At 42.8% G+C, this 11,942-nt stretch overlaps 3 protein-coding genes across 4 annotated transcripts; 2 read left to right on the forward strand and 1 right to left on the reverse strand.

The window, feature by feature from the left end:
* The first annotated feature begins 223 nt into the window (after positions 1 to 223).
* ftr82 (finTRIM family, member 82) lies at positions 224 to 5,440 on the forward strand. Its single transcript, XM_042091762.1, has 7 exons — positions 224 to 1,138; positions 2,826 to 2,921; positions 3,246 to 3,479; positions 3,606 to 3,765; positions 4,072 to 4,128; positions 4,255 to 4,323; positions 4,545 to 5,440. Exons 1-7 carry the CDS (start codon positions 542 to 544, stop codon positions 5,063 to 5,065), a joined length of 1,734 nt encoding a protein of 577 aa, XP_041947696.1. The 5' UTR covers positions 224 to 541; the 3' UTR covers positions 5,066 to 5,440.
* Positions 5,441 to 6,211: 771 nt separating this feature from the next.
* On the forward strand, positions 6,212 to 7,941 carry ift22 (intraflagellar transport 22 homolog (Chlamydomonas)). 2 transcript variants are annotated; one of them, XM_042091764.1, is made up of 6 exons: positions 6,212 to 6,635; positions 6,800 to 6,882; positions 6,973 to 7,062; positions 7,214 to 7,254; positions 7,338 to 7,416; positions 7,515 to 7,941. In XM_042091764.1, exons 1-6 carry the CDS (start codon positions 6,597 to 6,599, stop codon positions 7,762 to 7,764), a joined length of 582 nt encoding a protein of 193 aa, XP_041947698.1. In that variant the 5' UTR covers positions 6,212 to 6,596; the 3' UTR covers positions 7,765 to 7,941. The 2 variants fall into 2 exon arrangements, with proteins under 2 accessions (XP_041947698.1, XP_041947699.1); XM_042091765.1 differs by having other exon boundaries at positions 6,216 to 6,635; positions 7,214 to 7,416; positions 7,616 to 7,941.
* Positions 7,942 to 8,002: 61 nt separating this feature from the next.
* Positions 8,003 to 11,537, reverse strand: atp5l (ATP synthase, H+ transporting, mitochondrial F0 complex, subunit g). The gene is made up of 3 exons (XM_042091766.1): positions 11,395 to 11,537; positions 10,460 to 10,620; positions 8,003 to 8,202 (listed from the first exon to the last, which is right to left on the reverse strand). The coding sequence occupies exons 1-3, from the start codon at positions 11,444 to 11,446 to the stop codon at positions 8,104 to 8,106; spliced, it is 312 nt and encodes a 103-aa protein (XP_041947700.1). The 5' UTR covers positions 11,447 to 11,537; the 3' UTR covers positions 8,003 to 8,103.
* Positions 11,538 to 11,942: the final 405 nt, after the last annotated feature.

Consider the following 11,942-nt stretch of genomic DNA (forward strand, 5'->3'; position numbering starts at 1 on the left):
CCTGTCTCAAGTCCCTTCACTACTACAATTCATTCATTCTCAGGCTGTCTGCCTGCCTGCCTGCCTTTTCTCTCTCTGTCTCTGTCTCTCTCTCTGTCTCTCTCTCTCTCTCTCTCTCTCTCTCTCTCTCTCTCTTCGTTTCCTCTCTCTCCCCGGTCACTCCGCCCCTCTCTGTCTTTCTCTCTCTCTGGCTCCCCCGCACTCTCCCGCTCCTTTAAGACTCTGGCAGCCCTGGCTCGACCTGTTTATCTCCGCTGGGGCTGCGCTCAACCCACTCCACCAGAGCCGAGAAAAAAGGGGGAGGGCTCTGTCTGCTTTCAATCAATAACCTGTGGAATTCAGAAAGACAACTAGGTCCTGTCTCTGGCTGGCGTCATTGCATTCTCCCAAGGTTAGCAGGCTCGGAGCCATCTCTCTCTCTTTCTCTCTCCCTCGCTCTCTCACTCTCTCACTGACTCAGTCAGATTCCTTCCATTTTTTTGCCTTTCACAACCTGACAGGTGCGTGTGTGTGTTTGTGACTTGGAAAAGGAGTACGCAGCATGGCCGAACCCATGTCCCCGGATTACTTCAGCTGTCCCTTATGTGTGGAGCTCCTGAAGGACCCTGTGGCTATTCCCTGTGGCCACAGCTTCTGTATGGACTGTATCAGTGGCTACTGGAACGAGGCAGACTACACTGGCATCTACATATGCCCCCAGTGTCGGATCACCTTCACCCAAAGACCAGTGCTCCGGCCAAACGCTACTCTCACTAAGGTGGCCGAGAAGATCAAGAAGACAGGCCTCAACCTGGTCGCCCAAGCACCGTTGCCAGCGGCCAACAGCTACGCGGGGCCTGCCGACGTGCCCTGCGACTACTGCTCGGGCAAGAAGCTGAAGGCCATCAAGTCGTGCCTCAACTGCCTGGCGTCTTACTGCGAGAAGCACCTGAAGCCTCACTATGAGTCGGCCACCTTCAAGAGGCACAAGCTGGTGGACGAGCTGGGCAACCTGGACCGCAAGATCTGCCCACAGCACCAGAAGAGCCTGGAGCTGTTCTGCCGCACTGACCAGATGTGCATCTGTGCCATCTGTACGGTCAGCGAGCACAAGGGTCACGACATTGTGTCCGCTGAGGCAGAGAGAAGCGAGAAACAGGTGAGTGCGAGGCGAGCCACCCTCTTTTCAGGAACTCCTGCCATGTACTTAGTCAGAAAACATTGCATGTGAGTCAGAAACATTTTAGATGATTCAAGATAAATGTTGGATGTTCTTTTATCTTGTCTTGCAGTCATTATCCTAATGCCCCTAGGCTAGGATAATGACTGCAAGACTGCATAAATTAAGGGATTTTAATTGAATTGGATTGAATTGAATGGATATAAAGTCTGTCCATAAATATTGATCTAATATGAGATCTAAATTTGCAGATCATTACATTTGTGAGCACCAATGTTTAAAAGTTCTGATTAAAAGTTTGGCTGGGAATGAAATTGAATAGGGAGGGTAAACAACTTTGAAAAAGGGAGGGAATATGAGGTAGGTCAAGAGCACACACTGTGAGAGAGCTGCTCAGAATGTATTACTGATACTGGGAGTGTTCCAGTGACTAATGATATATTGTCCTGTCCCTGGTCTCCTCCCCTACTTTGAAATAGCTGAAGTGGAGGGAGAGAAAGTTCTCAGAGAGAAAGATCTCAGGGTTGTGAGATTAGGACTTGATAGAGGAATGCAGGAGAGTCAACTTCCCAACCCCCCCACTATCACTGTGAGAGAAAAAAACAACGCAGTGCTTAAGCCCTTGTCAAAGCCATCACCCACCTCAGCAAGCATGTATGGCTAAAGGACATGCGCTCTGCTGGTTTCCTCTGGCCTGAGGAATGTCTTGATGATTAGTGCAATGAAAACTCCTCGAAGTCCTGTGATCCCACAGCTGTTCTCGCCGATGGGGTGGGGGGCATATCAAACCAAACCACCTAGTGAGATGCACAAAGACCTAGTCTGGCGGATGGGTGGACCTCCTTTTGTTCTTTCATCTCCAAAAAACAACATCACAAGATGTTAGCCAATTTGAATCACATTGGATTGGGCTTATTAGTAAGTAGTTAGGAAAATAAATACATGCAATACCCCAGTAAGGTTTTCATAGCAATTAGTCCAATACAAAAGACAAGGCTTTATATTTTTCATCACTTGATAAATAGGGGCCTGGTTTTTCTCAAATCCCAGATTAAGAGACCTAAATCTCACGTCTGTCTCTCTTACACTCTCTCTCCCCTCTCCCTAATTCTCTTTCTCTCAGTCACTGACACACACACACACACACACACACACACACACACACACACACACACACACTCCTTTTATCCCCCCTCCCCAGATTCCCCACATTCCTCAAGCTTATCTTGAAGAATGGTTCGGTGGGCTTGGTTAAAGGTTGCGCTAAAGCCCCTCTGTGTTGGCTGAAGACTGGGACGTGTGCACCTTGAAATGTCTCTCCACAGGCCGGTTGGACCGCGGTAGTTTTTTGCATTCCTCGCGTTGTTCGGATTCCGCCTCCTCTCTTTTCTTTTCCCTCCATCTCCTGAGATAATGCCACACATACTGAGCAGGTCCCTTCAGCGCTGCTGATTAAAAAAAGACACAATTAGGCCACTGGGGAGAATATTTTTCCCACCACTGTAAATGCACTGAAACAACTGAAGAGAAGACAGCTTTACGATAGGTGGGGGATAGATCTAGAGAGTACAATGGACTTTGACTGTCCTACATCCAAGAAACTCCTACATGCACAGATGCCTAAACAATATCTAATGTTTTTATTTCAATGGGTTTTATTCAATAGAAACTCCTTGGTGTGTCCCAAGCTGAAATTCGGCAGAAATGCCAGCAGAGGACAAAAGAATTGGAGGAGCTGAAGACTGCTGTGGACTCCCTCAAGGTAAATGGAAAATTCACTCAAGGAGGTAGCCAAATTTTATCCATAAAGAGTGTCTGTTATCAAAGTTCCACACACAAATCACATATCTCAAGGTTAAACCCGACACTATCAGCTCCCAACTACCACAGAAACTCATGTTTGCTAATGCTACAACTACACAATTAGAAACAGAGATAACTATACAGTGGACAGAATGCATGCCCACACAGGGCAAAGTTAACCTGCAAACAGTGTATGATACTGTAGTACTGGAGTACCTGTTGATACAACGGTGAGGTCAAAAGGGTCATCTTAGTGAACGGTGTGGGGCCTTGTGTTTTTCAGAGCTCTGCTCAGAGAGCCATGGCCGAGAGCAAGAAGATGTTTGACGAAATGATCACCTCCATCGAGAGGATGAGGTCAGAGGTCACCAAGCTGATCAACATAAACGAGAGGGCGGCCTTCGGCCAGGCTGAGGGCCTGATGGAGCGTCTGGAGCAGGAGATCGCCGAACTGCAGAAGAAGGAGACTGGACTCAAGCAGCTGTACAGCACGGATGACCACATCCATTTCTTACAGGTAGAGTGGGAACAAAGGCATCTCTACACATACAAGTATCACGTATCTCAAAAATCTAATTTCCAGTCTGACTGATGGCACAACACTGTCATATAACGGTTTGTCCTTTTTATTCACTTATGGTAGAACTTCAACTATCTTTGCACCCCTACGGATGATGGGTTTGTGCCAAGAGTCTCCCTCAATCCAGACTTCTCGTTTGGAGCGGCCAGGAAAGCCGTGGCGGCGATAAAAGAGAGACTGGAGGAGCTCGGCCAAGAGGAGCTTCTCAAGATCTCCAAGTCTGGTAAGAACTGCACCACTAGTGTCTTGCCCCATGTTGATGTTAAACCAGGATAGCCTGGACAAATACTGACAACCTGGACTCTTGAACTGGTGCATGCTGCACATATCAACAGTCCAAATGACTAGGTTAAATAAATAAAGAAGGAAATTGACAAAATAATCCAGACCCTGTGTCAACACAATTTAAATTCTCAAATGTAATGGACACCTAAGAATGTCGGTAAACTTTCAGATGTTATGTGATCTCAGTGTGAACCCCCTTCTTGATCAGTAACTTCATTTTTTTATTTTTTTTATTGAATGACAGTAAATGAAGTTCCTGTGTATACAATGCAAAACCGCACCAGGGAAAGAAGCTCCAGAGGTAAGTTATGGCTTTAAGGCTGTAACATCTACAAATTGTTGCATGCTCACATACTGACACTAATGTAAAAATATCAGAAACAGCATCTATCAAAAGCAATAATAAAACCATTTCTCCACAATATAGTCAGACAAGACATAGTCGTGGACAGTGCTGTACCCCCAGAACCAAAGACCCGGTCTGAGTTTCTGAAATGTAAGTACCTTCTTTGCATTTTGTGTCTCTGTAAATCACCAAGTCAAAAACAATCTGTCTCCATCCATCACAATTTTCATCCATTATCAATGAATCCTATTTTCCAATTCCAGTTGTAATCATAATTCCATAAACACAACAGATTTTTTTTGTTTGGTTTGTTTTTGTTTTGTTTCAGTGTTCCATCTTCATGTTCCCTGTATTGTATTTTGTCTTTGCAGATTTCTGCCAGCTCAGACTGGACCCTCACACGGCCTACAAGGAGCTTCATCTGTCTGAGAGCAACAGGAAGGTGATCAGGACCAGGGACCTGCAGCCGTACTCCGACACCCCGGAGAGGTTCGACAGCTTCGCCCAGGTGCTGTGTCGCGAGGCCCTGTCCGGCGGCCGCTTCTACTGGGAGATCGAGTGGAGCGGAGAGTTCTCCATGGGCGTGGCCTACAAGGGCATCAGCCGCAAAGGCAAAGGCTCCCTCTGTCTGCTGGGATACAATGACAAATCCTGGAGCCTCCTGTGCTCCGACACGGGCTACTCAGCCTGGCACAACCGGGTAGACAAGGCCATCAGTGCACCCCATTCACCCAGGATAGGCGTCTACCTGGATCACAAGGCAGGCGTTCTGGCGTTCTACAGCATTGGGGAAGGCATGACCCTACTGCACAGGTTCGAGACGGCCTTCACTGAAGCACTCTACCCAGGCTTTGGAGTGGGAACTTCGGTCAAAATCTGCCAGCTTAAATGAGCTCTCCATACAGTTTATTCATTTTGCAGTGAAAAGTGAAATGTGTCAATGTATAAACGAACAAAAAACGCGTTTGCATGTTTTTTTTTAAACTTGTGCTTTGTTCAATTTTGTTACCTTTTAACCAGTATATTACGATTGCTGTGATGTTGGATACCACTACCATTTTTAATTATTTGGCCTCTGATTAAGAGAGGCCTTTCATTTTACAAACCTTTGTGAGGTATCTTTCTACAAATGCAAGTATTTTTCATAATTGGATATGTTTGAGTACTAAACCTATATTTATCAGAACAAAGTCCATTTTCACTACTGTATAACATTTTTTCATCCAAATAACCCATTTATATATTTTAATAAAGTTTTTAAATACTATTTTTGGTTCCTGCTTTTGTCTCACCAACCACTCCAGTAAAACATACACAGAAAGTAAAACTACTCTAAAGCTAAGGCCTCCCTTAAATTATAATTGGGTTAATTCAGATTATTGTTCTCTGAATGTTGTTTCTGCTTTAATCGTAATGGTGCATTGCCAGTAAATTACCCATCTTAATCATCAACAAATGCATAAACACCCCCTACACAAACCAGGACTATCAACATGCACAGGAACAGTTACTGCCATCAAAATCCACTGACTACATTTAAACATGCAGCTCCTGCACTGAACTTTCTTTTACTGTCTATTGACTGAACCTGATCACCTGTTTCGAAAGACTAAATCAGATAATGTCAGAGCCTGTCTAATATCCGTAGACGGGCACCGACTAAATTGTGTAAGCAGAGAGGGTTAAAGCGGAGCTAGTAATCAAGGATCTTTGGTGTCAGAGCCTATATACGGCTCTGTTTGGTGTAAGGTAACAGTGCACCCTGCTGGGAGTAACCGCCAGTTCTGTCGATCTGCAGGCATACTGACAAGAAATCCTACATTTAATTCAAATGAAAGACACTGTGTCTGGTTGGTATGTGTGTGGTATGTATTTTTTATTTTTTAGAAACAATCGCTTTAATAGCATTTATCACATTATGGCAGAGAATGTCTACGGGCTCTGATCATGGGTTGTTGAACCCTCTTGCGAATCTAATATTTGAAGGCAAAAATTACTTTACACTGTTCGTGTTTTTTTTCGCCGCGCCCATTGGCTACTGCTTAGCAACGATGCTGTTGACGTTCCTAGCAAGTCAACTTAGCTTGCTCGAGCGTTAGCCAAAGCTGACACCTTTATATGTGTTATTCAGCTTTAACCTATTTATTTTAATTGGACATCATCGATATATATTGTCTTATTTTTGTTAGCTTAATTATTTGTCTCATTCTGTGCATATCCAGGGAATTCCTTTACGAGGTTGTCGGAAGAGAAGTGTGTCGTTGTAGCTAGCACGTAGGTCTGTTGACATAGCATAGCATAGTTGACATTCTAAACTTTATCGATACAACGCATAGCCTCTAGCTCTAGACTGTAAAAGATACAACGTTGCGGGTTCCCATAGAATAATGCTAGTCGCCTAGGTTTCTTTTTTTACACAAAAAATGTTCAAGACAAAGATTCTTATTATCGGTCCAAGTGAGGTAAGTTAAAACACCATTACCCACTGTTGTCAAGGTGTTAATGTTAGACGTTAGTTCTTGTTCAAACATTGGATTCTTAATGTTCGCCTAACTTGGATATTCATTTGTTTCATTTCTTGGTTGAAATTTAGTTGTATGAATAGTTTTTTTGTTTGCCATTTTAGAGTGGAAAGACTGTATTAGCCAATTTCTTATCGGACACAGTGGAGACTATTGGGGGCGATTACAGTCCAACACAAGGTGTCAGGTAAAGTAAATGGCATGCGTGTTCACCAGTCCTGTAACTGATTTAATGTATTAGCCTTACACGACAGTCCTTTAATCCTTTTTCAAATAGGATACTTGAGTTTGAATCACAGAACCATGGAAGCGGAGACAGAGACTCCTCTTGTGAGGTGGAATTGTGGGACTGTGGAGGAGACTTCAAGTGAGTAGGAATTGTCCAAAGATCCATTCTGCTAGCCCTGGAAGCAAATGTAATTTGCTGCCGCTAGGGTGCGTCTAGATTTCTAGGCTACCATTCTGCTGCTTTAAAACGTCAACTAACCATTTAATATTCTGCCACGTTTCTGGACTAGGTTCGAGTCTTGTTGGCCTGCGCTGATGAAGGATTCCAATGGTGTGGTTATTGTGTTTAATGATGATGTGCCCAGCCATATCAATGAAGTAGAGACCTGGCACTCAACATTTGTTGCCTCGCAGGGACTTCGGGAGAATCAGTGCCTTTTACTTGTCCATCACAAGCCTGGAAGCAGTGCGAATGCTTCTCCTCCACCACTGGGTAATATGGCATATACTAGATAGACTAGTGTCATGTGCAAGAGGTATTACACAATATTTTCCTGAATTATCTCTGACAAGTATTTATTCTCCTTGAAGGGACATGCATCTACTTAACACCATAATCAAAAATTGTGTTTGGAGAATGTTGTCTTCAGATAGCAAATGCAAAAATTGTGATGCTGGCGTTTTGTGTGCAGCACCAAATCTAAGCAAGCTGCAACTCATTCACTCTAATTTGGAAGAGGACCCTGAGGATGTGCGGCAGGAGTTTCGCCGATTTTTGGGGGGTGTTGTGAAGACGATGTCTGAAAACCGAGACAATTTGGAAATGTCAATCTTCACCTGAACACTTATGGTCATGTCTTGTTAATACCATGGAGTTAACTGCTCATACTTATCACACCTGGAAACGGTTTTGAAACTTGTTTTCCCTTAGGATCTGTACATAGATATGCACATAAATTGTTACTTGTAAAATATTGCTTTTTATCAGTGAATGTTCAATAAACTATTCTCTACAAAATGTCTGACCATATGTTGTTGCCACAACAATGCCTGTTGTAATTGGAAGGAGCAGCCAGAAGTGTTCTTAAACAATACATCTCTTTATTGTGTTACCAGAGGTTTTAACTGGACATGGAGGGCTTATACAAGCACTATAAACAGACATTGGACAATCCTAAATTTACACATCGTATCCAACGATGCCCCTCTTTCCGATGCATTCACCGATGTAGAACCACATCAAGACTTCTGTAGCCACCAAACCGTTCCTCATTGCGTCCTGTCAAAATCACAAATAAAAAAAATGCATTACGCATTATGTCCAAAGATACAGAATTTATGGGACATCACAGAGCCAAGTAAAACAGCAACAAGATTGTTACTGATGTTTCTCATAGCCATGTGTTGATACCTTCAAAACTGAATCATTCCATTTGTAAACTGCACAATCGCCTCAAACACCCCTCAGTGACGTGCATTAAAAATACAGAATTCACAGAAGCACATTTTAAGTAGCCAGCCAACCAATCTAGCTAGTTAGTGTGTGCAGCAGCACTTGCTCAGAAACAAAAATATACAGTGGGGGTTTGTTGGTTAGGATGAGATTGTTGGTAGTGGGATAATTGGTTTCCTGAATAATATTCAATACAAGAGTGTTGCTCATACTTTTTACTCTCTCTTCTCAAACAATTTTAACTGTTCTTAATTTCAGAAATATCAGATAGTTAAAGGTAAACTATGCAGTATTGGCAATTTCCTTACTGTTTTCTCGGTTTTTGCTTCTTTTTCGCTGGCTCTGTCATAACGAATGTCTGAGAAACTCTCGCTACCTTTTTCTAGTCGGTGCCTGGCGTGTATGTGTATTTGTGCTCTTGGGTGCTCCTTGTTGGTGCCCCCCCAATCCCAATCCTCCCCCACCTTTCTTATGCAGCCCTTGCCACTTAATCTACTAAACCCCTCTTCTACTGCACTTTTTACCCCCCATAAATGCACAAATAGGCTGGACACCAGACATAATTTCACTGCATTTCTTACTTCTAGTAACTATATGCATGTGACAAACTTCCTTGTATCTGAATGCAGTAAAGCAATTTGTTACACTTGTTATACTTCCTGACACTGAGGCCGTCGGCCCGCCGGCCCACAGTTGCAAGGGTGGTTTTTCCGCTCACAGGCGCTAGGGGGAAACGAGACGGCCACCATTCAACCCGAAAAAAAGTCATATAACCATTCCTATGACTCCGAAGGCAAATTAAGATAAAAAATGGCATATTAAGCTAAAAAACCTGCATAGTGGGTCTTTAATGCTAACTGAGACTACCTTCAAGGAAGCACTTCAAGTGCCTATTGCTTACATATTTTGCAGGCTGTAATAATACATGTATTGCTTTGTTTTGCATTTCCCCATAACAACTTGCAAGACCTACATGGGTAAATTGGCTATTGCTATTATAGCTCTATGTGACCACTCGTTTTGGTTTTAGGCCTAGTATAATCTCAGAAGTCTGATATTACTCATATGGTAGTGGTAAAGTAAAGTGGTGAAGAAAAGTGCATTTTAAAGCAAAAATAATAACTAGAGTATACAGGGTGCTCGTCATTTTCCAAGATCAAATTATAAGGCAGGTATAAAAAGAACCCTTTCTGTACTTTAACAGTGGAGAGGGCCCCTACAGACAAACCAAAGTAATTTTAAAAATTGATCACAGAAGCATGATATGTTGAGCCATGTCAGTGGCTTAAGGTAGAAATGTACTTCCACATAGCAAGCCTGCCCCAAAGGCTATCGCCACATGCTTTTTCCATGTAAATGCATATTCCAGTCTAACTTAAAACTACTGACATTTTGGTGCCCACCGAAATTTAACAAAGTTGACCGTGGCCTGCAGTGGTAACTAATATTTTGCACTAAACCCTGCGGCAAGCGCAGCGTATGCCGCTTCCTATCTGAAAGCCCCATGATGCCTCTGAACGATAACCATAATAAAGATATCAGTAATACCCTACAGTATGGTGTACCCCTGACTGAGAGTGTTTCCAATACAATGACTTATTTGTGGAAGCCTACCACAATAAACATTTACCACCACACAATGATTTTCTATGTTGTACTATTTAAATGCTCTCTCTTCCTCCTATTAAGTTATGTGCAAGCATATAAGAAGCAGAATCCCTACGCTAACGTTAGAATACTGTTGGGTTGTTGAGAATAGCACGTAAAGCTACTTGTCAATATCGACTTCTTGTGCAAAGCAAGTATAACTAGGCTATTCATCTATAACTGAGTTGCACTGTCCTGGTTCCTTGCACACCCTGAAGGGTTGACCCCCAATTGTCATTCCCTAATTTGCACTCTGGCATAAGTACAATGTTTCAACTATATAATTAGACAGGTTCCAAGGACATGTTTAAAATTACACTAATTTGTCAACAACTGACAGCATGATTGCCTTGAGCATCAACTACACCTGTTTAACTGAGATTAGATGGTGCCTTCAAACTGACTATGCACAACACGTTTGGTTCGATATACATACCCTGACTGTGGTCTGACCGAGACGTCCTGACTGGAACCCTGTGACGATGTCCTTGAGCCCTCCGATGGCCTTGGGGATCTCAGCTGGTGAGGGAGGCACCAGCTCGACGCGAGCGTAATGCCAGAAGGTTGCTAGCCGGGGTTTGGCGGCGGCAGCAGCAGCTGAAAGGACACATATGTAAACTTGATGTTCATCAGTGAAGAACATAACATGAAGTTTACAAGATGACACAAGCTATCCGTCTGGTGTTACAAAGCCAAACAGGTTGCAGCCAACGACCAATAATTCTCTTAGAACATACTCACTCCCTGAGAACATACTTAGAACAAACACAGGAAACTTTACCTTTACCTGCAATAGTAAATTAACGTTAACGTGAGCTAAAGTCCAGTTGCAAACTAGCTTGCATAGCTAGTTAAATGAATTAACCAAGCTAACATCTCTAAATACAATGGGGTTTTAAGCAATGCATGAGCCCATTTGAGATATATTTCTTAAATGAGTTTACGGAAATATTTAACAAATGTTAACCTATTTAAACAAGCAGCATGGTTCAATTTTGAGCACACTCTGACAGTTAGCGTTAACGTTACACATTTGACACAAACCTCGAGTTAGCCTCGCTAGCTGCAGGGGTTAGCAAGATTGTTCGCAACATAACGTTTCTTGACATCACATTGCATTAGGTTTTTTATTTATTTTCACAATCTGCGAACATTTAAGAGCTAACTATTAAGTCAACACAGTATCTAACTATCCGCTTGCTGCAAATACCTCTTAGCACTGTTTCAACGAAGTCGTTGTCGTTAGCAAACAAGTCACACAACTAGGTGGCTCATATTAGCTACAGTACGGACAAGCTATATCTTTAGACTATGCCGTTTTTGTCTTTTATATCTTGCTTTGCACTAACTACCATGTATTATAACTCTTACCGCTGGCCAGTGTTGGGATTTTCGCCACTAATTTCTGCACTGCTTGTGCCATGATGTTCAATTCAGCTGTCCCCGTCGAAAGAAATAGCTGAATGTCACCTCCAATGTGAAGGACCCAAGAAAATAGTTGCTTAAATAGATGCCTGACTGTAAATCACAAAAGCCTGACTACATTGAATCTTACCATATTTGATTGAAATAGTCATATACTCATTTTCATTGTCTGTATTCCAGCATATTTTAATTTAAACGTTTAATGAGGTTTTATGTCAAATTGAGTATTTCGAACAATTGGCATGGTCTGGCAATGTCGTGGAGAGATACTGTAGAGAAAGACATCAGGCAAGCAGCAGAGGCTGTAGTAACTTGGCCCCGGTGATAGTGCAGTTGGGTTGGGCCCTTAGATTTTTTTTTTTACTGCAGCACACTAAATTTGAAATAGGCTGTAGTAGTGTGATGAAATGATGTAAGAAATAGCAGTGATGAGGGAGACGGTTGTGATCATCAATAAGACAATTGTGTCTTTACACGATAGGGTCTATCGCAGC

Source organism: Alosa sapidissima, chromosome 5 (genome assembly GCF_018492685.1).
Source record: "Alosa sapidissima isolate fAloSap1 chromosome 5, fAloSap1.pri, whole genome shotgun sequence".
NCBI classification, from domain to species: domain Eukaryota; kingdom Metazoa; phylum Chordata; class Actinopteri; order Clupeiformes; family Clupeidae; genus Alosa; species Alosa sapidissima.